The following is a 27,741-nucleotide window of genomic DNA, read 5'->3' as shown; positions in this document are numbered from 1 at the left end:
AATACTTTCTTTGCTTCCCTTTGGTCTTACCATAGCACCTTTGGTGTTCACAAAGGTGATGGTGGTGGTTGCAGCTTTTCTCCTATCTTGACAAGTTGCTGCTGAAGGCAAACTCTCCTCAAACATTTGTAAGCCACCTCCAAATGACGGCAGATCTGTTGACATTGTTGCGTTTTTTCATCAATGTGCTGAAGTCACACCTGACTCCTGCACGGAGCCTACCCTTCATCGGGGCCATACTAGATGTGGTGCTTTTTTAAGATAGATCTGTCTCAACAAATTTAACCCTGGACTTCGGTCTCTGTGAGTGTTGCTGAGGCTACTGGGCCTCTTGTCCTGCTGTAGCCTGCTTTTGAACCACACCAGGTGTCACATGCGGGCTCTGCAATGGGAATTGAAGTCTCAGTATGCTTAGCATCAAGGCAACCTATCAGACTGTAGGCAGCAGACCTTTCTCTTTACCCCACTCAGAGCCAATGGCTGTGACTGATGATTCGTTGTTGTGTTGGGGAAGGCATCTAGAAGAGGTGGAGATCAGAAGACTGTGGTGAGATTCACCTCCAGATCAAGTTGTTGTTGTGGGTGTTGCTTTTGGCATTGAAGGCATTCCTCCTGACAATCCTTGGACAGCAGGTGCAGAGTCTTGTTCACAACACTACAGCCATATGGTATTGCAACAAACAAGGCGGAGTGGGGTCGTGTTATATTTTTTTGCGCCGGGGTTCCTTGTTTCTGGAAGTAGCTAAATGCTCAGGGCTTCTCCCTGACATCCCAGCACCTGGCAGAATGCTTAAACGCCAGGGACGGCGAGCTCAGCAGATGTTGCCAAGTGGATCACAAATGGCAGTTATACTCAGAGGTAGCAATTGGAAGAAACCTGGCTTGATCTATACCCCAAGGCAGTCCTCCCTCTGACTCCTTCCATCAGCATTGGGTGTTGGCGACACCTGCCTTTCTACCCATTAGTCTCCTGCCCAGATGGCTGAAGATCATAAAGAGACCAGGCTCAAGCCTTCCCGGTGGCTTCAGACTGGATGGGGAGAATGTGGAACTCAGAAATTCTGGCTATATGCATTTGTCCGCCTACTCAGCTGCCCTTTTGAGCATCTTCTGTTTGGGTCTTGCCAAAATGATTGGTGTCATCTTGGTAATCCGGCATCCATCCTCAATCCATCTGGGCAGGACACTGGAAGAAGTTTGTTGCTTGGTGTTCCTGCCAACACATCCAAGCCCTGAATGCACCGTTATCAGATATTATACGGTTTGTTTGTCCTTAAACCTGCAAGGCATTGCTGTAGCAGTAGTTAAAGCTTACCTCTCAGTCCTTTTGGCTTTCCTTAATTTACCTGATAAGCCATCTCTTTGCAATTCACCCGTTGTGATACTTTTTCTGAAGGGGCTCTTTCACATGTGCTGCCAACACTGTTCGCTGATTTCTTAGTGGGACCCTAATTTGGTACTTGTGCACCTTGTGTAGTCCCTTCGAACCCATGCATGGTTGCTCTCTTTGCCGCCTCATCATCAAAATGGCATTTCTCATCGTCATAACATCAGGCAGGTGAATTAGAACTTCTAGCCTTGTCAGTGATTCCACCTTATACATGGTTACCCCCAGACAAGATAGTCCTGCAGACAAAAGTCAAGGTAGTCCATATAGTAGTTCCATATAGTCGTTCCATATAGTCTAACCTTTCTGGCTTTCTGTACAAAGCCTCAACACTCTGAGGAAGAACTGCTACACCATGGAGGCTACTGAACAAATGACCAACTTTGTCATTTTCTCTGGGTCTATGAAGGGCAAAGTGGCGAAAAAGCAATCCATCTCAAGATTAATTGTTAAGCATCTTGGCCTGCTTCGGGTTGCCAGCGTGTGGCATACCAGTTTTGGTCATCTGCCAGGCTGCAACGTGGGTGTACCTCCTTACAACTGCCTGGATAGCCATGACGAGAGGGCCCCTTTGCCGATTCATCATACAGGATTTCCTGGGCTGAGCCATTCTACAGACTGAACTTCGGAGGGGGCAGACTGCTTGGGTATTAAGAATCCTCTAGAAAGTGCAGTATTAACAGAAAAACAGCTGCACAGGTACTATTTGTAGTGTACAAATGCAGCATTCAACCTCTCTATGGCCTTACTGCTCCGAGAGCATAACCAATAACGAAATGCTATACAAGAAGGGAGTGCTAAGACTCTAAAGAAATTCTTGTGAATGTTCAAAAAGATTGCTATTGAAGTGCTCTCTTGAGAACAGTATCCCATGTACAAATAGCTGTGCTGATTTTACTGAAAGAATAAATTAAAGACTACTTTGGATTGAAGCGCAATTTAAAGGCTCCTGTGTTTTTGGACATTTAAGAAGGACTGTTTATTTGTATGTGGGATCTGAAAGAAACACGTAGTGATAGATTGCTTACCTTAGAATTGCCCCCAGGCGTCCGACTGGATCCGGAAAGTTTTTCGTAAGCAGTACCCCTGCGCGTTGGTAGGCTTTGTCGTGCGGCTCCGCGGGCGTCATTGGTGCCGGGATGATGTAGCTGGAGCTGCTTAGAAGTGCCACGCACGCTGACGTCAGTTATTTCTTTTTCCGCGCCAGCAAGCGCGGATCCGGGAAGAGCAAGTACCCCCAGTCAATTTTTTACTAAGCTTTTACGAGGTCTTTTACCTCATTTCTTCGAGTCCATCGACTCCTGGTGTCTTAGGGATGCCCGGCTTCAAGAACTGTGGGGACTGTCACCCCATGATGTTGGTGACAGACCCACACCGCTTGTGTCTCTACTGCCTGGGGCGCAACCACAACTCCCAGTCGTGCCCCGACAACTTTGTGGGAGCGTTCCCCAAAGTTGCTGGAAGACCAGCTGTCGGACCCACGCGGCTCAAGGTCCTGGTCCTGTGGGAGGTCGAGGGACCGGTCGCAAAGCAGTCACCATCGTTCCTCTGGATCGAAGTCTTCGCACTCTGGATCAGGTAAGTCAAAGCATTCCAAGAAAAAGTGAAAGAAGCGCTGTCGCTCTTAGACTTCCCCTCGACCATCGCGGCTGAGGGTGCGGGTGGTGCCACACCAGTGGCTGCGGCGTTGCCGCCGGCCTACCCACCTTTTCCGGTCCGTCGGAGACGCCTGCACAGGTGCAAGAGTTTCTTGCTGCCATGGCATGACTCTTTGGGCCGTCTGGCCCTGATGGCACGCCTTCGGGCCCCGCCGGCCCGACTGGAGGTCCTGCCATTCCGACACTGCTCGTTCCGACCCTGGCGCTTATTGGTTCTGGCCCCGGCGCCGCTGGACCTCCCTGGATCTGGGCTCGGACCCCAGGCGATACCGGTTGACCTGATCACACCTCCACTGGTGTCGCGCCTACCTCCGTCACCACCTCCGACGTCGTCCGGTCCCACCGTCTGTCATCCCCGGTTTAAGCCCTGAACTGGACGCGGAACGACGCCGATCGATGCTGATGGGTGACTCCGAGCAGGACTGGGCGGACTGCTTGAAGGAGGCCGGCGGCCCTGACTTCTGCTCGGATCCGGGGTTTGCCTCACCCCCTCCCACTATGGAGGAAGGTGCCTCGTACACGGTGGTGCTCAGTCAGGCAGCTGAGGTCCTTGATCTCCCCACAGTGGCCCTGAAGACTAATCTCACTGAAGTGCTCCAGTTGGCGTCCGCCTCATCGGAGCCACTGCTGCCCTTTAATGACGCCCTCAATGACGTCTTGTTGGGCACTTGGTTGCGGCCGACCACAGGGACCCCTGTGGATAAGAGCAGCGCTAGGCGTCATCGTCCGGCACCGGGTGACCCTGTCTTTCTGACCACTCACCCTATGCCCGAGAGTCCTGGTCATTCAAGCTTCGACGTCCCAGAGTGCCTTTCCCACGGTTCCGCCGGATAAGCATTCTAGGAAGCTGGAGCAGTTTGGCAAGCGACTGTTCTCTTCGGCCAGCTTTGGGTTGTCGTAGGTGAACACTGCATGTCTGTTGGGCCGCTACTCCCACGCAGTGTGGGATACCTTTGCTCAGGTGTGACCCCAGTGCACGGAAGAGGTCCAGGCTGTGCTGTCTCAGGCGGTGGCCGAGGGTAAGGATGTGGCTAAATTCGCCATTCTTTCTGGCATAGATACCGCAGACTCTCTCGGTAGGGCAATTTCCACGACTGTGGCTCTTCGTTTCCACGCTAGGTTGCGGTCTAACGGGTTCTCCCTGGACGTCCAGGGCTCGCTCATGGACATGCAGTTTGACTGCACCCGCCTGTTTGGTGATATGGCCAACAGTGCGCTGGAGCGCTTTAAGGACTCTCGAGCTACAGCCAAGTCCTTGGGTCTTTACACTATGCGCCCGTCCACGTCCACTTATTATTCCTTTTGTGGCCATGGAAGGGGCGCCCCTGCACGCTCGTTAGGTCAAAAGCAGGCGCAGAACGAAACTCAGCGTGGCCGTGGAGGCCGCCGTGCCGGCTCCGCAAGCCGGTGTGAGAGTTAGTCCACCTCTGCTCCTGCGACGTCCGCCTCAGCCTTCCTAGTCTGAGCTTCAGGTCGCACCCACGCCAGTGGGTGGCAGGATTCGGCATCACCTTCCCCATTGGTGTTCTGTCACTTCTGACAAGTGGGTGCTGCAACTCGTCTGGAGGGGCCACTCCCTCCCCTTCGAATCTACCCCTGGCTATGCCACCTCAGTTCCACCGAATGTCGGGGGATCACTTTGCGCTTCTCCAGCAGGAAGTTATCTCCCTCTTGGCCACGGGGGCCATCGAGCGCGTTCCTGGGCCAGAAGTAGGACGTGATTAATATTCCCACTACTTTCTGGTCCCCAAGAAGGACCAAGGGGGTTTTCTCCCCATCTTGGACCCCAGGAGAGTCCGTCAAAGTTCAAGATGTTGACTCTGGCTCAGGTCTTGGCTGCCTTCGACCCTGGAGACTGATTGGTAGCGTTGGACTGGCAGGATGCATATTTTCACATCCCAGTCCTGCCGGCCCACCGGCGTTAACTGCTGTTCCCGGTAGGGCAGGAGCATTTTCAGTTTGCCGTGCTCCCCTTCGGCCTTACCAGTGCCCCTCGGGTGTTCACGAAAGTGATGGCGGTATTCGCAGCTCACCTGCGCAGGTCAGGAGTGTCAGTCTTCCCCTACCTCGATGACTGGTTGTTGAAGGCGGGATCGCCCCTAGCAGTTGTCACCCACCTTCAGACTACGGCCGACCTCCTGCATTTGCATTTTTGTTAACAGTACCCCTGCATGTTGGTAGGTGGTGTCGGTCAACTCGGTTGTCAGCAACGTGGTCGCCGGGATGATTTCCCGGTGCCTACTTAGACGCCTCCCCTGCGCGCAGACATCAGTTCTTTTTCCGCGCCAGCCTAGCGCAGATCCGTAGAGAGCTACTCCTTTAGTCTCTTTTTGGCTATGCTTTTTTCGACTCCTGGTGTGCGAGGGATGTCCCGTCGTCAGACCTGCTTCAAGCCTTGCTGGGCCTGTCATAGGCTGATGTCCGTGACTGTCCCACACCTCGTGTGCCTTTGGTGTCTGGAGCAAGACCACGACCTGAAGTCGTGCTCCGACCCCTGGGCCATGAAGCCTAAGTCTTTCCGGCGATGACGCCCCCAGCGTCTGCCATACCATTGGCCGACGCCGTCCCAATCCTCATCCCTGAAATGGACCAGGAGCTGGCGACGTCTTATCCGACGCTGGAGGGTACTTTTGTTCCCCTGTTCATCCCTGGTGTCCCCTACTGCCCAGAGGATGGTGATGAGGACTGGGAGGGGTCATCAGACTCTTTAGCAGACCAGCTTGAAGAGCCGGAACGGAGAGAGGACCTGGATGACATTAGTTGACTGGACACTTCTCCATACCTTTGCATGCTTTCTCCCCCCCCCCCCCCCCACCCCTACCGTGGCTGCTGAGGAGGGAGCCTCCTACGCTGTGGTGGTGCAAAGGACAGCTGAGGCTTTGGGCCTAGAGCTCCCTTCCGTGGCAGTCAGGACTATTCTCCTGACAGAGGTGCTTCAACCTGCGGCAACCTCCTCTGAACCCCTCCTGTCCTTCAATGAAGCCCTCACTGATTTCCTTCTGGGCACCTGGTCCAAGCCCAGCACAGGGGCTCCTGTGGAAAGGACGATTGCCTGCCAAGTCCACTCCCCCCCCCCCCCCCCCACCACCACATTGGCGTCCTAACCCTCCTAGTCCAACCTTTCAAGGCCATCAACGGCCAGTGGGTGGCAGGATTTGCATTCACCTCCCCCACTGGCAATCCATCACATCAGACAGGTTGACTTTGCAAATCGTCCAAAGGGCCTACTCCCTCCCCTTCGGGACTGCCCCACCCTCCATGCCACCGTCTTTTGATCGCATGTCTGAGGATCCTTTGTCACTTCTACGCCAGGAAGTTTCAGGTCTCTTGGCCAAGGGAGCTATCGAAAGGGTCCCTGTGGCACAATTAGGTTGTGGTTACTATTCCCGCTGCTTTCTGATGCCCAAGAAGGATTAAGGCCTGCGTCCTATCCTAGACCACAGGGCCCTCAAACGCTTCCTCCGGAAGGAGAAGTTCAAAATCCTTAGGTCCTGTCTGCCCTCGACCCTGGAAACTGGATGGTGGCATTGGACTTGCAGGACACCTATTTCCATATCCCCGTCCTGCCAGCCCACAGATGCTACCTATGGTTCACGGTAGGCCACACATTTTCAGTGCACCATGCTTCCTTTTGGCCATACCAGTGCCACTTGGCTGTTCACAAAAGTGATGGCAGTGGTCGCAGCTCATCTGTGCAGATCAGGGGTTCCAGTCTTCCCCCAGCTCGACGACTGGCTGTAGAAGGTGGGCTCGCTCCAAGCTGTCATCACTCGCCTCCAGACTACGGGCGACCTCTTGCACTCACTGGAGTTCACTATAATCGTGCTGAAGTCACACATGACTCCCTCTCAGTTGCTCCCTTTAATATGAGCTGTTCTGGATACAGTGCAGTTTCCGACCTACCCCCTTAAGCAGCGAGTCAGAAATATTCGCGCCATGATACTGATGTTTCAGCCTCTATTCCGGATTTGGGTGAGAATGATCCTAAGGCTGCTGGGCCTCATGGCCTCTTATATTCTGCTGGTGGATCATGCCAGGTGGCATACACGGGACCTGAAGTTCCAGTGGGTGCAGCATTTGGGGAATCTATAAGAATATGTCCAGATCTCGGAGGGAACTGAACAGCAACTGCAGTGGTGGTTAACGGACCAGTATTGGGTCCGAGGAAGATTTCTCTCCCTTCCCCCAACCGGAACTGACAGTAATGGTTGCGTCACTCCTGGGATGGGGCGGCCATCTGGGAGAGGATGATATCAGAGGAGTCTGGTCTCGGGCGAAGTCTGGGTTCCATATCAACCTGTTAAAGCTCTGAGCGCTCCGCCTGGCACTGAAGGTATTCATTCCTTCCTTCCCTCCCTCAAAGGGAAAGTAGTGCATGTGCTCACAGACAACACCACCGCCATGTCATGGCTCTGTGCTTCTGGCGTGGATAGTTGTCAGGACAGATATCAGCGTGCACGGGCGGCTATGTAGGCACCGCTACGTCATTCCGGCGTCCACGGCGCCGCTGGATGTGGAGTTGACGACGCCACCTACGGAAGCGCAGGAGTACTGCTAAGACAAAATGCTCCAGATCAAATCTGACGCCTGGGAGAAATTCTGAGGTAAGGAATCTATAACCTACGTCTCCTACAGATGCATAGTTACCGAAGGTAAGTAACTTGTTCTTGTGTTTACCCCCCAAGCATGCTCCTGTCTCATTTGCAATCGGCGCAACCATTTAGCCGGTGGCAACTTTCTTTCGTACACACTTAATAAATTCTTTATAAACCATTATCCTTTCTCTCGAGTCTCACCTAGTCTCACCTAGAATTTTAAATCTATAGTGTATACTCGCCTAGGATGACGTTAAATCCATAGTGTATAGTATCCTTATTACTCAACAAAACAAGATAAAAATAGAAGTAGTCTAACATTTCAGTGGCTACCATATTAGTTTTCTGAACCTCTGAATTTCCTCAGTGCAATTTTCTTTGTTTGAACTGAGAATGTCAAAGGGACTGTGACTATACAAATTGAGTAAGAGTGCCGCTCAATTAGCAGCACTCGTAGGCAAGTTAATTTGCACCCCTCGGTGCCCAGAACTCCTGATCCTAATCTCCTTGCCAGTAGGACTTATTCCCACGAAAAGCTACTTGATTAATTTCCCCAACAAAGGCTAATAAGCTCAAGTACCTTCAGCGCAATTAGCAGTGACTAAGCTTGTAGAGGACCATATTTTAGGCTGTGCACACTGCCTAATGTAACTTATTTGACTAAGTTATTACTAATTGTTTTACTTAAACTTGGCTAAAAGGGACAAGGAGGCGTTGGTACCTGACCTTCATCTAGCAGTTCTCCTAAACGACAAAATGTCTCAAATTGACAAACCACGGTTGAAACAGATATTTGGTGATTATATACCATAAATGGTTAACTATATGTAGGAATTGGTTGACGATCATAATGTCAAATACATGTTTTTTAGTGGGCCACCAAATGCTTCGGAGGCGCTCGGACATTAAAATATATATTCCTCGGTGTGCAGCAGGTGAGTTCAGACTTATTGCACCTCTAGTTCTTTCCAACTTTAAATATGTGGGGAGATCTAAACTTATGTGATTATATTGGGCCTGAACACACTCTTTTAGAATAAGCCATTCTCTGGGCCTAATTCTTATGTTGGTCACATAGTCATCATCCAATTTTTCAGTGTATAGTCCAATGAAGTATTCTGCCTGTTGCTGGACGTCTACGTATCCTTCCACTTCAACATTCAAATGAAATCACTTCAAAATGTAAGTAATCTCTTCTGTTCTCTACAAAGTATGTAGTTTTTCAGGGGCATTGCTGAAGGGAGCAACAATCAGTTTAATTCCTTGGTCACCTTCACTCTTGATGAATTGAATCCACTTCATCTGTCTTTTTCCTACTTTTCATGGCCTTCCCTTTTATTATACTGGAGAGATGGCTGTTACAAAACTATGTTCTAAGATGTAGGTGTGAACCTGGTTGCCAAGCTATTTACCCAAAGCTAAAATTATTAATTTGCAATGAAAGGTTCCAAAAAAGAATTTAAAAAATCCTGCTGCTCAATCTACTCTTCACGCTTAGCTGAGACTAGTCTGCCACATGAGTTTTAAAATTGTGTAGAAGGATTCTATTCTCTTTACTTCTCAAAAGAAAGTTTCTCCATCTTTGTGTGCAAGTTTTTTTTATTTTATTTTTTTATGGATAAACTTCAAACTGTTGAACTTCGTTCTCTTAAAAATCTAGTATGCTCATTTACTCGAAGGATCTGGTAACTGATAATACACTGAAGGAATTTAGCCCTTCTCTTATATTACATTTCGCAGTTTCCGCAATTGGTTCCTTTAAATCTGGCTCTATGGAGACCCTTTTCCTACAAGGATCCTACATTTCATAACTAATAGCAGAGCTCTTCAGCTTTGCTGACTGATTCATGAATCGTTTAGGTCTGCATTGATTTATAGTGAATGAAAAATGGCTTGTCATTTCGTTATTGAGGCAACATTGCTAGTCTTCTACTTCAAGCAATTATAAACCCATCATCTTTGAATGTTAACATAACTGAATAGAAAGTCCATGTTCACGTTTCCTCTCATTTCAGAGAATGATCTTTGGCTACTGCTGAAGCTAGATTTGGCTTTATCATGGAACATAAGTTGCAGTACTGGTAGAATGAACTTTGCATGATTTTGAATCATGGCGGTACAGCAGCCCTATTCCTTCTTGACTTGCCCGATGCCTTCGCTACTTTATCCTCACAGTTCTGACTGATAGACAGAGTGGTGCTGGAATCCGAAAGAATGCTTTAGACTAAATTTTTTAATTAAATCGATACCTGGTGGTTACTCTGCTACCTTACTGCCCTTACTGTTCTTCTTTGAAATGAAGAGCATCTATTGTGAATCCTAATTTGTATAAATTATCTGTAGTCCTTTTGTCCAGACTTAATGCTGTGTTATGTGGCTGTCACCTGGCCACACCGAAACTCAGATTTTCCATAAATTAAGTTTTGTAAGTACAGCAGTTTCAAATTGGATGACACTTAACTGTAAACTTACACTTTCAAAAAGCTGTTGTAGTGGTAGGAGGTTGTTCTTGTATTTAGTAATCTCTCTGGTGGCCTAGTTTAGACAATATCCCATGCCTGATAGCACCACAAAAATTGCGAGTTGACCTTGTTGAAGACCTGATCTAAGATTGTGTCGTCTTCCATCTAAAGGATTTGAAAAAGATTCTTTCTGAGAACTCAAACTGTTTTGTTTGAGTAGTCCCCCCACTTTTTGCCTGGTATTTGATGCAACTTTGACTGAAGTGTACTAGGTTCCTGCTTACTAGGTCCCAACAAGACCACTGAATAATTGATCCCCAGTTGACCAGGCCTTAGAGTCCCTAAGAGCTACAGCATATCTTGTGCCACTCTAATGGGCCCAAAAGTGCTATGCAAACAAATGATGGAAGGAGTGCTGAATAAATCATACACTCACCCCTGCTCAAGAGATTTGGGTTAAATCCATTGTTCTTTTGCTCACCATGCCACCCCAGTTTAGACCCAGCCATATGCAGTTCTACTCCTCATGGGAACAGTCCAGCCCGAACTGCCAAGCAGGCCCTTCCTCGAAAGGAAAAGAGCATCCTGGGACCGGTGTCGCTGCATAACTCTAAGGGACCCAGCATCAAACTCATACAGACTATCACTGCAGCCTGAGTGACCAGGTGCTCCAAAAAGTGAAAACACGATATGGCACATACTTCTCTGCCATGTCCCGTAACGCTGCATGTAATATTCGTAAGTCGCCCCTACAGCAGACCTTACAGCCCTAAGGCAGGGTGCATTATATTACATGTGAGGACATATCTGCCTAAGCAGATCTGCCCCTGTTCTGGCCAGGTCAATATTGATCGTACAAGTGAACAGGATAGCAATCTTAAGGTGTGTACTGGGCACTGGTCAAAACAAGCTTCCCACCTACATAATGGCTTCACTGAAATCTATTGTGTTTATCAAATACCTTTTATTAATAAACCTACACTCTTTCCAGTGATGAATTTATTAATACATGCACCCAGAGGGGTCCTTAGAGGCACCCCTGAACCATACTGGCCTTCTAGTGTGCTGTCTGACTGGTCCAGTCTAGCCTGTCACCACAGATGAGTTTCTGACCCTCTAGGAGGAGAGGCCTGCTCTGAGTATAGGAACAATGCCTGTTGTGCAGATAGGTGTTATCACCTCCTCCTTCACGATTTCTGGTCAATGAGCATATCAAAGGCAGGAGGCTTCAAAGGCCTCTGCTGCCTTTGATATGTTACCGAACGGCTCCAGTCAGGGGAGATGCCAGCCCCAGGACAGGTTGGGAAAATTAGCCATGCAGTGGCATGTTGCACTGCCGGGCTGGACACACCTCTAGGGTGATCTACCTGAAATAAACACAACGTTAGGAATTCCACCTTCTTGTTTGTGTGAAATTACATTTTTCTGATTTAGAAATTCATTATTCCATTCTTATGGAAATATTACACACATTTCAAAATCCTAAAACCGACTATTTGAGTACCTTAAAACAACAATGAATTGTTGCATCATTTAGCCACACTTGTTTGTAAATTATCCTTTAACTATATAAACAATAAAATGATTCTCATAGAATCCACCAGCCAAGGTCTTGTATGTATTTAAAACATTTCATTAAACAATAAGACTAATTTGACTAATAGAAAAACCATTCTTTCTGCCTCAATCAGCATTTTAAGTGCAATGTGCATTTAACCAATAGCAAGCAATACATTTGGCTTAAATCAAGATTCTAAAGTGTGATACGCATAACAGCTTATCACAACCTTTCTATTTGGAGGTCCTCTCATTTACTTGTCATTTCCCAACTTAACTTTAAACACACCCATACCAACCTAGATCTTAAACACTAATGGGAAGATGGAAACAAGTTAGTCTTTATGATTTTACACACACATTGGCCAACTGCAAATGCTACATCTTGGAATCTTAGACAGTGAATCCGCTCCGATCCTCTTTCTATAGTTTGACTCCCATATTTTTTAAACCTAGGTCAAAGCACCTTTTTCCTTGTCTCACATTAAAAATGCACAATAAATGGCTCTGAATATTTCCTAACTCTTTTGCAGGGGCACTGGCTATTGTTGTTATCAACATCTGTTTGTAATCCCTTAATACGCCACCCAGGGTCAATTTCCACCCTCAAGTGAAGAACTTCATTCCGCAAGCTCTAATTTGGTATATTAACCGCTTCCGTGCGGCGCGTTAGCCGCGCCCTGTGCTGGACATTCCAGAACAGGGCGCGGTCGTGACGGAACCGTTCCGTCATCAGCACAGCTCAGCCGTAACTGATGACGGAACGGTTCCGTCACCAGCATCGAAGGGGTTAAGATATGAGAACAAATCCATGCTCTCCTGTGTTAGTAAATCCTCTGTCCAAATAGTTTCTCTGTCACTTTGTCACAGTGAACTCTTTATCTGGTTAATCGAAACCCCTTCTCTTCCCTCCTTGCACATCTCTTGGACGTTCAATGCTTTAACTTTGTCACCGGGTTCCTATTACCAGAGAAAGTTGACATTATTTCTGGTAATGAATTGCTCCGACAATTAATTGCCAGGGCCCCTATCTTTGGGAAAAATAGAAGTACAAGGCTCTGGCAGTAGCCAGCACACTCCAGGCTACGGTTCTCAACTCCCTCCTGGCATTAGGAATTCTGGGTCAGGGTGAAGCTCACTTCCCAAAGGAGGTGGTCATCTAGTGAGTGTAGTGAACACAAGGGTAAATAGCCCATTGGCAACTACCCCAGACTCCCCTAAATGTTGTATTTAGAGGAACATTGATACCAAGATTTCAGATTTGGACTGACTCAAAAGGAGTGAATAAAGAATACTAGCGAGGAGCGCAAACTGACTTTGCACCCTGCCTGTTGCCTCCGACCCGCATGGATCAACTGACTCGTCCTGCCGCTGAGCAGATTCTGGGACTGCTGATGCAGCAGTTGGCCTGCAAGAGGTAGCTGTCCTCCTTCCAAGTGTGGGGATTCCAAGGCCGACCAGAGCTGTACAACGCAAATAGCTGGGGTACTTGACCCCTTGCCGTAACCAAAGCTTGTTACCAGATTGGACACCAGCGCAAAGGAAAACAGAACTGCACGTCGAGGGACTTCAGGGACTGTGAAACCCACAACAAGAGTGGCCCAGCTGTTCTGTTTGCTCCCCTCTGCAGAAAGCAAAGATAGTGAGTCCTAGACCACCACCACTCTGCATCTGTGCTCCAGAGCTCTAGTCTGAGGGAGGTGGCGGTGCCCACTGGGTCCTGAGACCCACAAGAGCCGGGCCCATCCTTGGGGTTGGTCAACTGGACTTCCAGTTGCCGCCGTCTAGCCTCTTTCTGCAGGCCCCCTCCAACGGCAAGTGACTTAAGCACCTATCCAGATACCATTGCATCCAAGCCTCACTCCCTGACGAGAAGTGGACCAACAGTGTCCCTACATATCCGAATGAATCCATTTTTAAGTGCCCTTTTCTGAATTGATTTGTGGTAGGGACTTGTATTCTTTTAAAAAAAAAAATATTAACAAATTAACACCTAAAATAGCACATTACAGACAATATCATGTACAATATTGCAATCGACAACTCCATTTCAAAGGCTTATCTCCTCCGGGTTAGAAAGTAGCACAAGACGTCAGACAGGCAAGCATTACTCAGCGTCCGATAGTGGTAGGTCTCTCAGGCGGCTCTTAGATGTCCCCCCTTTAAGTGTTCCATATCTGCCATATTTGCGACCATTTGTTAGGGCTGCCTCGTGAGAGGTATACAGTCTTTTCCGTGAACATACAATGATCCATGTCATTCTCCCAAAGCCTCAGGAACGGGTTTTCACTTGCTCCCCACAACTTTGCAATATTGCGTTTGGCGACTATCATTCCCAATGACACCCATATCTTATCTTTGACATTTATGTCTGTAGGGCCCCAGATGTTTAAAAGACACAGCTTAATACAGCAGTCAGTGGTTACCCCTGTGACTTCTCTCATACAGTTTGTGACCCCTTCTCAGTATCTCTGGACTAATAGACACTCCCACAGTGTATGTATGAATGTACCAACCAGCCCACATCCTCTAATGCAATCTGCGTCCTCCCTAAATCCCATCTTCATCAAAGTTGACCCCGAATAGTATATCCTATGTAGTATTTTAAGTTGAACAAGCCTCAGCCTGGATGAGACTGCCATTTCTCTGGGGTATGCCAGCGCTTCTAGCCATTTCCCATCATCCAACCCTGCTATGTCGTGGTCCCAGTGAACACTGAGTTGGAGAAGGGTGTCGGGGGAATTGTTTATTCGTTTTTTATATATCATGGAGATAGTTTTCTCCGGAAGGTGACCATCTAGTATTCTGTCCTCTAGCGGTGATGACTCTGGCGGTTATCACCCCTCGGTATTATGGCTTTTAGCGCGTGTCTGACCTGAAGGTATCTGTAGTGTTCTGAGGCAGCTAGGTCCTATTAGTCTCTTAACTGGTCAAAGGAGATTACTCTACCATCTCTCCACTGGTCCCCCGCAGAAGATATACCAATTAGGTCCCATCTGTCAAACCCTTTGGTGACCGTCATGTTCCCTAACTGAACTGAGTCCCAGAGTGGGGTGTCCAGCATTATCTTGTCCTTCCAACCCAAACTCAGTGTGGCATCTCCCCATACCGTGACCGAATGATTGGTGGGCCTTGTTAGATTTACTCTAGACGGATTGGCATACAGCACTCCCCTGTAACTTCCTCCGGGCAACATTCACCTATCCATATTGAAGCCAGGGTTGTTCTGTGGTCCGTACGTGCAGCGAGATGAGCTGCCCAGTAGTATCGTCTAATATCGGGGAACGCAATGCCGTCATCGCACCACCCCCTAGTGAGCTTAGACCGAGATCTGTGGGGGTTTCACTTCCCAGTGACTTATATTCGTAAAAACATGGCTTTGTAAAATGCAAAAGCTCTTGTACCCTTATGCAGTAAATGCAGTTTGAAACTTTGTTTCTTGCTGAAAACATGCCAATTCCTTTTGTCAGTTTCTGTTTTCATACATCGTGCATCTGGGCCTCTTCGACTCAAAAGCATAGGGAGTGAAGTGATAATTATCTTTACCTTGTATAGTATATACAAAGCCAGAGTTGCTGTGCGTCCCTACTCTGAATGTGTAAGCATGGCACAGGGCTTCAGGTTTATGCTGATTTATGCCTAACCAGAAAAGCTTTATTATGAAATTCTTCTAGAGATGTAGACCTAGGTCCTCTGGGCGCAACATCAGTAGGAACCAAGAACATACTGGATGATTGTGTGCCCAGTGGTCCTGGAGATGGCACTCTAGGCAATTTTGATTGGTGCTCTGAAGGTGGTTGAGTCCTCGCTGCTGTGAAGGTTTTGAAACGGGACTTGGCAAATTTGGAATGACTACTGTAGAGGGCCGCCTGGTTTCGGAATATACTCTTGAGTATTCACTCAAATGTAGCTGGTAGCTTCCTCACCTTCATTTTTTGAAAAGGCTGAGCAGTTTTCCCAACAGAAATAGAAGTTTGTGTGCCTGTATGTTATGGAATCCCTCAAAGTTTAATGCCTTGCTCTCTTTGTCGAACGGTATTTGTGTTGACCCTGCCCTTGAAGAGCAAGTTGCCGTTGTGCCTTGTCAAGTTTGAACAGGGTTATATGCGGACGGTGTCCTCTTTTTCCTTACAGCTTTGGACAGAACAGGACCACGGCTCCTGCGGATCATGCAGATCTTCAGGTAAACGTCGGGGCTGTATATGAACCCCGCAAATCCACGCTATGAGTTCTGGGTGATCGGGCGCAGGTAGGCTTATAGGCGTCCACGATTCAAATGGTGATAGGGGGCCTCAAATATCTGGGGGTGTTTCTCTCGGATGTGCCGGCTATCTCCTGGGAGCGGAATCTGGCACCAATAGGGGAGCGAGTCCGTGCAGATATTGAAACCTGGGCGCGCATGCCTTTGACACTCTACGGTAGATCAGCACTTCCTCTGTTAATATACCAGCTGCAGAATCACCCGTACCCGATTCCACCCAAATGGTTCCCGCTGGTGAATTCTGTGCTTGGGCAGTTCTTGTGGGGAGGGGGGAGCAGTGCGTGTAGTGCTGTGCACTTGCTTTCTTTCCACCTACTGCGGCGGACTTGCGACCTCGGATATTCTTTCGTATTACCAGGCCTCGCATCTGTTGGTCCTTAATGAGTGGTGGTATGGCGACAGGGAGGACCTGGCATATGCGTTGGCGCGTAGGCTTATGGGACCCCACACACTCCACACTATCCTTTACGCTGCGGGGCGCGTTGCCACCAGCCACACGGGTGGTGTTTCAAATTTGGAGGCAGGCATTGCGGCGCATGGGATGGTGGAATACCCTGACCCGAGAAACCCCCCTTTGGCATAATGGGCGCCTGCCTGACCTCGCGGCCCTGCAGGGCTTCCAGGTCTGGGATGCTATAGGTGTCTTGACTCTGGGTGATATTATGAGGGACACGACGCTCAAGTCCTTTCGAGATTTGCAGGAGGAATTTTGCATGCCCCGGTCCCAGTTCTATCGGTACCTTCAATTCCGTCATGCACTGTCCCCCAGCCTAGAGGGCCTAGAATCTCTTCCTGAATTTAGCCCATTGGAAGCAAAGGTTTTCATGGGGGATTTCAGAGACAAAGAAGATATCTCTGATTTATCAGTCCATGGATACTCATTGCTCCCCCACACGGCAGAGACTCCGGGGGGGGATTGGGAGGAGGATGTGGGCACACTGGAGGTGGAGGACTGGAGGGATGCCCTGGCTGTCCCCCAAAGAGTAGCCATAGCTATGCATCTCCGCCTTATTCAATTAAAATATTTGCACACGGTCTACTTCACCCGGGTTCGACTGTGGCGGGCGGGACTGATTGCCTTCCCGGAATGTCTTTGATGTGGCCGGGAGGAGGGCACTTTATGCATACCTTCTGGCAGTGTCTATCTCTGGACCGATTTTGGAGTGTTTTTTTTCCCTGTCGGAGGTATTGGGGTGGGACCTCCCGCGTTAGCCACAGTTCGCTTTGCTCCACGTCATGGAGGGAATGGGGGGTAATGTTTATAAAAGGCATCTAATGCAACTGGGTCTCACATTGGGGAAACGTGATATAGCCAAGGCGTGGAAGGGTCCACGGGCCCCTTCGGTGGCAGCATGGAAAATGGCCTAAACTTTTGTATGGGGCTTGAACAGCCAATCTTTGTAGCCAGGGGATGCCCACGTAAGCCTTATAAAATATGGAAACGTTGGGCGGATTATCGTGGTCTGTGGCTGGAACCTCCTGTGGTGGAAGATCTTCCATTGGAGTAAATGTTGGGGCACATGGGTTTGTTCTGGTGCAGGGTGGGGGAGGGTCCGGGGGGTGTGTGTACCTATGCGAATACTCTTCAGTTCCATATATGAGGATCGTGGACTGGACTCTGTGGACATTGTGCGACTCTGGGGGGGGGAGGTGAGGGAGTTGGGGTGGGGGGGGGGGTCTTAAAATTGTTATTGATATACATAGTCATGTATCTTAGTAGTTCCTCTAAAAAGTCGATTGCTTTCTTGCTAATGTAACGTCTGATACTGCAGCTGTCTCTGGGGTGCAGAGCCCTGCAACATATGTGCAATTTGACAAAATACGTTTTCAAAAGTTTGAACTGGGAGATCTCCACCTTTCATTATGCCTTTCTCGCATATCCCTCTGTGGGATTCGTCCTAGAGAAGTATTGGAGGTTTGGTATAGAGGAGACCCTCTCCTCTGATCTTCCACTAACTGGTACTCCTGCTGCTTGCATTGAAAGTGTCTCTTCTCTCCGTCCTTAAGAGTGCGCATAGAAAAGTTCCAGCTGTGTAATCGGCCAATGACATTAGTATCCAGAAAGCAAAGGATACATGGACGATGAGTCTGTTTTTCCTATTTTCCTGCCACATGGAGGACGATTGTCAAACAAGTGGCGTTTCTGACAAAATTAAAATATTTTATATTAAGGGAGATTTCCCTGAAGGAGAACTAGGATTGCAGGTCATAAATTGTTCCTTCATTTTGACTAAATTAGTTTTGGAATGTGGTTGTGTTTTTTTTTTTTTACTGTAAAGTTTTGGTGTTGCTGTCCACAATCTGCATGCAGCTGCTCTGCAGAAAGCCATGCTTATTGTACCAAGCTGCTAAAGCACCTCATTTAAACCTACAGTTATAAAGCATTAGATTGTTTAGACATTGTCAGCCAAAGCTCGTAACTAGACTGAACCCTTTCTTCCACTAGAACTTAACATTTCAGTTTTTTACACACCTGTTCAAATTCCTCCAAGGGCCACCACCCACATCAAAATATCTACTGGTGCCCATCTAATCTCTTTAGAGGCCTCGTTAAATTTTGATTCCATGTCCAGTCAATTGTTTGTCTCTACAGAGGTGACAGTGATTGTGCTGATTGGCTAATCAAATGCTTAAAGTACAATAAACTATTGTCTTTATTTTTCAGTGTCACATCATGCTAAAATATTTTTCTTCGCCTCTGTTCCCATCAGTGTTTTAGACTTATTGTCACTTTTCAATTTTCCACCCCATCTCTCTAGCTCTCTTCCTGTTTTTTAAAATCTCTATTTCCTTTCGTCATCTCTTATATCCACAGCCCTCTTCCCGACCCTTTCTCTTTCAGACACCCAAGATGCTCCTGTCGAAGGTTTTCCTATGATACTGCTTTCAATAATAATAGTGGCAAGAGAGGACGTAGGAGAATGGCTGTAATGCTTACAGCCACTTGCACCTGTAGTCTGTGTAAGCAAGAGTCTTTTCAAGAGCAAGTAGGCAGTACTGCTACACCATTCACAATCCCAGTGGCCTTAATGTAGGATCCACTCTAATCTTTAACACACGTTTATTAAAAATTAATAGATAATTTCTTTGCTAAATGTTCATCCTCTTGCGCAGTGCAGTTTAATTAAAAGTTTGACTTTAACTAGTATTTCATTAATGGAGGGCTCACATATTTGACAAGGTGAGATGTAATGCCACCACAGTCCCTTGCACTGGATGCAAAGTGAAATCATCCCTTTTGCAACATCCAAATTGTTGATTTCTCTTCCCCATGGAATGTCTGACGCCAGATTGCAAATAGTGGAGGATGTTGTAGGACTCAGAGTTGACACTGCGTTAAACTAAGGCTTTGAGCAATGTTGATTCCATGTCAGAATGTAGAGACCTGAAATAATCTTCAGTAATGTAAGTTAATTTGTGTATAAAAGTATTAAGAATTGTTATGCACCTTTTTCTCATGTAGTGAAAGTTGGTCTGCGCCATCCAGATCCAGTCGTAGAAACCAGCTCTTTGTCTAGTGTAACACCCCCTGACGTCTGGTTCCAAACTTCGGTACCTGAAGAAACCATTGATCACGGCTGGTTGTCGGCGTTGCAGCTAGAGGCAGTGACCTATGCAGCTCAGGTATCTAACACTAACCTAATATGAAAGAATGTATCCTTATTTTTTTTTCCACACAACAGTCCATTCTTATTTCTTGTATGGATATTGTCCATCACTGAATACTCCCTGCTGATTCATAAACCCAGATCCCAGAATGCTTTTATAAGAGATGGGCATGATAGGAATTTAAAGTAGAGCCATTTGAAATTAAGGCATCCTTTATTATTATTATTCTTACTTAACCTTATAAATGTATAAAGCTGATTCACACCCTGATCGTCCTAATGTTAATCAGTGTTGAGATTGCGAGCTCTACAGCAATACATTTCCTTATCAAGCAGGAATAACTGGAATGTTTTTGAGGAAGGCCTAGTCGATCTGAGGCTGGTCTTTGGTGAGCAGTATCATTGACAGTGGTGCTTCAGCCAGGCATACACAATTAAAAGGCTGATTAGCTCTTATTACACCCCAAGGAGGAACACTAATGGGTGGATAGTGGTGATGTTTTACGTGTCCGCTTCATGACCTGCAATATGTCATGCATCGACTTGTTCCCCACTTCAGAAGAGGCATTCAAATTTTCAGATACTTGATCTATGGTAAATATTCTTGATACTCTTTGGGAACATTTGCCTGTACTTTCCTCAAGGAACCCTACATCCATAAGTGCTTGCTAAATTAAGACCACCCTAGACCATTTTCTTACTGGGTTGGACTTGCAAGGTAATTGCACCTGAACATGCTTCAACTCTGAATGCTCTTGTCAATGGCAGACTTTCTCACCAGAATGTTGGGCATGATCTTCCACCCTATCTACTCTTGATTGCCTGGGGTTAGGAGTACCTGTAATCTGGACACATAGGTTTGCCAGATAACTGCGTTAACGATCCTAAAAGTGTTCTACCACTAAATCTTCATTTGCCTTCAGGTTGAAGAGCCTATAGTAATGAGACCTGATCATTTTCTAGGATTAACTCTTATGACAGACACCTCCCTTCAGGGATCGCAGGCCCATCTGTGATGAAAGCTATTTATTATATGGTGTGGTTGTGCTACCTCACCATGTAATAAACTCACCAACCCGTCTTGGGTCCAGTCAGACTCATTTGCAAACCTCCGCTCAACTGAGACGCTGTGACTTTGAGCAGTTAGGCTTTAACAAAGGAACAATTGCAAAGCATTTAGACTTACCAAAATATTGGAATAAGAAAAGAGACACAAAGGAAATGAGACACCAGTTTATAAGAATAGGTCTTAAGAATTTTAGGGCTGCTTTTCGTTACATGGTCGGATGACTTTAGCCTCCGGGATCTATGTCCCTCGACTTCCGGTTGAAGTCTATCCAGAAAACCAGTTTCCACTGGTGTACTGGTCTTTGGTTACAGCAAAACCAGTGGTTACCTTTAACTGGCGATAACTCTCGACTTGACCAACCAAACTGCACTCTCCCAGGTCCAGCAGACTTGGGTGCAACTTTTGAGGTTCTGGACTTGGTCTCCCTGGCTACAGCTATACTTAGACGGTCAGGCAGTCTTTGCTACCAACTCACCATGACAAGCTTCAGCTTTTGTGGCCTTGTAGCTATGACAGGAAGTCAGAAAACTGACTCTTGGAGTCTCTTCTGTCTAAGGCTCGGGAAGACTGTTTCTCGAACAGGGCACGACAGGCATCTTCCTCTCTTTGCTAGTCCAGTGAGCAGCAGGAGCAGTCCAGTCTTTGTGCAGCCTCTTTGCTGTGTCCAGGGGACAGGGCAATCCTTCAGTCCACTCTTCAGTACAGATGTGGTCTGGATGCCATTTTAATGCCCAGACCCTACCCTTGGGAGGGATTATAGTTATTACTAGTGAGCAAGCTACTAAGTATTCTCCCACTTGATGACAACTTCCTGCAGTGTGACACATCAAGCTATCCCAGAATGCAATATTTTGTCCACACCCAAGATGGCAGGACCTCTTTCCAGGTGTGTGGAGCTCTTTATCCTACCCTAGAGATGTGGCTACCTAAGGGCTACACTCCCAATGGAAAACTGGTTTGGCAATTGGTTCCCCCTCTGTCCCACATACCAACATGTCTACCAGAACTAAAGAGCAGACCCTCTCGTGTGTGTCTACCATTTGCCCTTGAAAGGTAGCTTCCTCTTTGAATCTCTGCTTTTGGGCTCACACCCTGTTTTGCCTTCCTGCCCGAGAGCTGTAACACATCTTCAAGCCGCAACTCCTTTGCTTTCCGCCTGAGAGTCGTTCATACCTCCCCCCAGGAGAGCAGAAGTTGGTCTTGTGGCCTGCAAACTTAGACACAGGAAGACATTGGTCAACAGAGCGGCAACTTTCTAAAACTGCAATCCTCTTAGGTTGCATTAAATTAAAGCAGATCTGATTGAATGCAATTATTCTTTTATACGTTAAAGTGCTAACTGTAATATTCCCATTCAGACGTTTGCTGAGCTGAATAGTCAATGTGTAACCCTGTACTTGCCAATTGTGCAACACTAAACAATAATTTAGGGTTTTAACTGTTAGAAAACGTAAAAACACATTTTGTTTTTTTAATATACAGCACCCTCCCTTAGGGCAAGATCGACCTATCTTAGGGGTAACCTCTATCTATTAACCCCTTCCACGCTCATGACGAGCTGGGCTCGTCATGCAGTAGCCTCCTGCTACGCTGATGACGAGCCCAGCTCGTCATGAATAATGGGGTTCATGGAGTTCCAGCACAGGAGAAAAATCCCCATAGCGTTCAAGGTGTTAATAAAAAAGAAGATCTGAACTTTTTAAATGGCAATGTCAAATTAGAAGCTCAAACTGCTCTGCCAGCCAGCAATGGTAGGCTGGGAGTCGTGCTTTGCTTTGTCTCTTATGGTGGCACAGCCAGTTCTGTTGTCCACAAGGGGCTCTTAACATTCAGGCCCTTGGATACCCCTGGTTCCATATAGTAGGGACTCTTATGTGAGTTAGCCTATGGCAGTTTGGTATAAAGCAATTGAACATAGTTTTTAAGAGTCAGAGCATGTTCACTGAGGCTAGTTCAGCAAGGCGCAGTGTGTTTTCAGAGTAATTATACCAGTACCGAGAGTAAACAAATTGAGCAAAAAGTGGGGGTTAGCCTGCAATAAGCCATTTCCTCTCACCATCTCACTGATTTCATCTTTCAAATTAACTGGACCACTGTAGAGCTACTGCACATCCTGTCTCACCCCCTTTTCGGCTGGAAGACTGGCGGGAAAATGAGGACAACCCAGAAGATGTGCCCACCTCTGCCAAAACCCCACCCCCATGGTGGGGGAGGTGAGGTGAAGCCCACTCTTCAGAGCCTGCCATCTTGCAGATGGCAGGCACCCTCCAATCAGGGTCAGGCATTGTGTCCACTCCCCCACGTGGAGTGAGCACACCCAGGGTGTAGTCACCCTAAAATCAGTAGCCTATTGGCTAGTACTTCGAGACCCCTAAAACACCCCCTAAATACAGTATTTAGGATGCAGCCATGAACCCAGGATTTCAGAATCAACGATCTAAGAAGATTGGAACCAGAAGACGTCTAAGCAGTGAAGTCTCCAGTCCCAACTGACTTGACCCCAGCCCTGCCTGCCTGCAGCTCTGAATCCCCCTGCACAGAAAACGACAGCTCCAGAAAGGATCAGCAACCTCAAAACTTGGTGAGGACTCATTCCCCTGGTTCAGCAAAGACTCGAGACTCACTAGGACAGCAGCCCTGTCCACAAAACATCAAGCCCCTGCGGAACCCTGAAGCCCTGCTCCAGGACTTTCCTCTGCACCCTCCGTCCGGCCCGTGTCCAGAGTGCCCACCAATACTTAAGTGGTTTCCCAGCAGTCCTGACCTTCAATCTTTCGAGGGGTGTCACCTCCAAGGTCCAGTGTCGATGCCTGCAGCATCGTCGCGATGACCCCCTCCACCGCAACATTCCCGGTAAGGAGAAACCTGACATCTAAAGACACCCCTGCAACCTCCGGCCCTGTGTCCTAGTGACCAGTACCAACTGTGCCCCAACAGTGCATGGCATCTCAACTTCGTCCCCTGGCCGTTAGTACCATCAAAGAAACCTCCTGTTTCTAACACTACAAGCTTTAAAAAAAAAAAAAAGAAATCTGTAAGTTGCACTGTTCCAGTTCACATTGTTAACAAGACCATCGTACTGTATTCATAAATAAGAAAGGAAACACTAGGTTTGTAACGTGTGGCTGTTTATGCATAAGCGCTACTTAACACCTGCCATCTAGTGTTGGGCTCGAAAGTTTACAACATGTTTTTGTTAAAAAAAAATATCTTTTGATTCACGAGGTACGGTGATTTCACCCTTAGCTGGCAATGCCCATGGGCATTGGATTATTTTAAAATTGAAGGCTTTGATGTACACAAGGGGGTCCCCCCCAGCGTTGCATGATAATGCAGACACTATAAATATTGGTGAGGTCATTCTTCCTTCTTTCCTCCCGACCATAGTTCTTGCATATTTCTAAATTTCAGGGTGATGATCTTGTGTTCTATATTCTCCCACCTTCATTTTCCCTGCCTGCATCTGCCCTGATCTATTGCTGAGTCGTATTCCAATTGGGTCATCATACCCGCCAAGTCTAAGGTACTCATCTGTTCGCACTTTTCAGGTGCAGTTCTGCCATATCCCATCCCATTCCAGTGCGTCACGGATCCTTTTGTGGACTGTGGGCTCTTTATTTGACACCTAGCGTATTGCTATGCGACCTTTCACCAGTAGGAGACCATATTTTGCAAATTTGTGCTGCATGGGCTCTTGCTTGAGTATCATGCCCAGTAGGCTATGGTGGATCGTCGGCCGAATGCAGATTTGTTACCCCGACCACCCTCCACACTCCAAAAGCACCTTCTATTTCTGATACCTGTGGGGTATCCGGGAACCCATCAAGGTATTCCTAGTTATATGCTAATTTAACAAACTGTAAGAACTGTCCTTTGGTGAACCCAAAACTCTCTAGCCTCTTCAAATGTCAAAAACCTTTTTGCTGCATAGAAGTCTCCCAAAAGTAGGAATTCTCCATTCCTTCATGCGCCTAGTGTCTAGAATGTAATGGCATAGTTGAAGCCAGTCTAGAGGTAGGAACTGCTAAAAGGTGTGCCCTTTAATGCCCGCTGTACCGCTGGCTCCCAGACTGCTGGTACATGTGCAACCATTTCTGAGACGCTCTCAGTATGTTTTCGCCCGCCATCAAGCAAACCGGCAACATACCCTCCTCCACTGTTATCTTCATCTTGTGGAGCTCCTAGTTTGGTTTATCATCACACCATTTGGCTCCATGCTGGAGCTGTGATGCCCTGTGGTATAGTTCTAGGTCCGGCAAACAGTCATCTTTTCTATCTTCTCAATTTCAGCACCTCTAATCGGACTTTTTTCCTAGGTCCAGCCAAATCTATGTAAACCAAGAGGCTGTTATGCCCGCGGAAGGTTGGTCCATGTATTGGGTGGAAGGTAATTTGTAGTGTATAAAACATCTGGACAGTAGGACCGTTTTTAGGTAGAGCCTAGCGCTGCAGCACGCATGCTTTGCTCTCTCTGCGAGGCATGCAGTGGTAGAGCATGGTGTGTAAGCCTCGCCTTCTCTCCGCCCATATTTTTGATTGGCTGGTGTCATTGTCCTTGGTAAATGCTGGCTTCCGATTGATAATGAGGCTTGTTGGTCGCTCCTTGTTACTGCCCTGTCCCCATTTGTTACCTCCTATCAGGACTGGATATTTTACTTTTACTATGTGGCCTCAGAAGGAGATCCAAAGTGCTTCTTCAGGACCAAAGGAAGGTCAATTTTAGTATCCGTGGCAGCCTGAACTAACCAATGCCACCAAGTTTGTAGAAGGGAGTAGCGTTTCCCTTGTTATTAGTCAGGACCTCATGAGAACAGTGAGGGCGCTCGGGCAGGTTCTCCCATAGTAGCAGGATCGATCCACCTGCGTGCCTCTCCTGTCTCCGCCTGGTTAGTTCAGGCCGCCACTGATACTAAAATTGACCTTCCTTTGGCCTGAAGAAGCGCTTTGGTTTTCCTTCTGAGGACACATACAGCGCGAAACATGTTGACTGTTATATATGTCCATTAGGGCCATATACCCAGCTACAGAGGGACATAATATCCCCTAGAGCAGCACCACACACTTTATTTTAACAATGACAGGGGGCTCACCCTAATAGTATCCGCTCTCCCTCCTGTCATTTATTAACACACCACTTAGACTTCACTGCCACTTACACCCATGCACCCAAACGGCTTCTCATCAAAAGATCTCCCGTAGGGCATTGCAGCGCTAGCCTGACTAGTAGCAAAGCCCAAATTATGAAGCTTGACATCCTTCTGGGTATGTGAGGGCATTATAATGAGGACACACTGTTGCCCACGGATAGAGTAGCACATGACAAAAGTTTCTTCCTCGTTAATCCTCTACAAGAAACAGTGACTACCTTTGTGTACTAGTTACTTTGATACGGTCCACCACAATATGCTGATGGGTCGTTTGATGGCCTGCAGAGTCGAGAATAAAGCGTGGAAGCTCTTGGAGTCCTTCCTAACTGACAGACTACAAATTGTTCGCCCTGCGGCTTTCCGCAGTTGTCATCTCTGAGCCCCACACTTTTTAATGTATACGTGCCGTCTTTTTCAAATACCATGGAAATCAAGACTGCACTGGTTACCTGTCAAGAATTGGGTGCGTTTTAAATCTCTCTGCACCGTTTACATAGCCCTACAAGGCTTAGGACCGGACCATTTGAAGCAACAGTTTTAATGGTATCTGCCCAAAACAACTCTCCGCTCTCTGGTAGCCAAATTGGTGACAGTTCCACCCACTAAAAAAGCAACGTGGGGAGGAAGAACCTTCTTTGCCTGTGCTGTGAAGGCCTGGAATGACCTTCCTTTCCATCTGAGGAATGCCCCGACCTCCTGGCATTCAGGAAGGGATTAAAGACCTGGCTCTTTGATTTGTAATTTGTCTACAATGCTTATTGCTCAGAGGACAGTAGCTAGCGCCAGGACACCTTCGGGTAACCTCTGCGCTATATAAATTTCAATAAATAAAATAGACAGAATTTCAACATTTATCTCCAAATGTACTTCCCCAGGGGGTTGCTGTTTGAACATGCAATTATATTCTTGACAGCTCTCTGGAATCTGCGTTGCAGACAAACTCTACAACTGCATTTGTAGATACCTTGAGTGGGTCTCGTACTCCGATAACGAATGTTTTTTGTGACCGAACTCAGGAGTACTCATTTAATCTATCTCGGAAAGATACAAGGTAGATTGGACCCACACAGATTTGAACCTGAAACCATCAAGGCAATCTTAATCAATTCAGTGGATCCTTTATCTACAAGTCTGTAAGGCGCCACAACCACACGTCTGACATATAAATAGCGCAACAAAATGGCCTAATCACAAGTTGGCGCCTTAAAAAATAAATGAGGATAATGCTATTGTTTTTGGGATGCCTTTGGTCCATTTGGAGACCCTCTGCACACATCCGAAGGAAGAAGGGATGTGTTATCTAACGTGTTCCAGCAAATCATTAGAATAAACAGCTTGGTTACTGAATTTGGACAGTTTTTCGTGCCGGCAACACCCAGACAAAGCTTGTAGATTTTTTCTTTAGAATAAGAGACAAAAGGTAATCTAAATATAATCTACTTGATTATAGCTTAGTAGCCATGCTTCCTCTTTGTATGTGTTATTGAAAGACTAGGCAGATTCGGGTGAACTTTAAACCTTGCATAATGGCTTAAATATATAGTTTCTCGAGCCACGGGTCAAATTACTCTGTACATTGTACCACAGGAAAAGTAAACTCGTTATTTGCATTTGGTGGACTGCAGTACTGCAGAGCCTGCCTGTGTTCGAAAATATTCACTTCAAACTGTTTTAGAAAGCAAATGTACAGAATGATTACGTCTGGTGCAGATAAAATGATAAATAGGCTTATACATTATACTCTTAGTAATTGCACTTTTAACACGCCTTTGCAATGCAATAGGTCTCGCATTTACGCGAGTTTAAGCTATTGGCCTGTAATGTTTTTAAAACCAAAACATAAATAAAAGGCAATGTCATTTACAATGCCAATAGCTCAAACTTGCGTAAATGCGAGACCTATTGAATTGCAAATGCTGGTTGAGAGAGCCGTCCTACCCATTTTCGGGAGGTGGAGTGTTCCAAAAGGGTGTGGAGACCTGCAGGTGGTTCACAAC

The 27,741-nt window shown here is 47.1% G+C and overlaps 1 protein-coding gene across 6 annotated transcripts in view; it reads left to right on the top strand.

Annotated features, from left to right (window-relative positions):
• The window catches only part of SBNO1 (strawberry notch homolog 1), a 1,344,504-nt gene that overhangs the window by 293,670 nt on the left and 1,023,093 nt on the right, over positions 1-27,741 (top strand). For all 6 annotated transcript variants that reach the window (XM_078667602.1, XM_078667600.1, XM_078667599.1 and 3 more), the window contains one exon: positions 19,384-19,544. In XM_078667602.1, coding sequence (XP_078523728.1) covers positions 19,384-19,544 — 161 coding nt within the window. The remainder of the gene's footprint in view (positions 1-19,383; positions 19,545-27,741) is intronic.

The sequence above is a fragment of the Lissotriton helveticus genome, chromosome 11 (genome assembly GCF_964261635.1).
Source record: "Lissotriton helveticus chromosome 11, aLisHel1.1, whole genome shotgun sequence".
NCBI lineage: Eukaryota > Metazoa > Chordata > Amphibia > Caudata > Salamandridae > Lissotriton > Lissotriton helveticus.
This window is presented reverse-complemented; position numbering and strand designations above follow the sequence as displayed.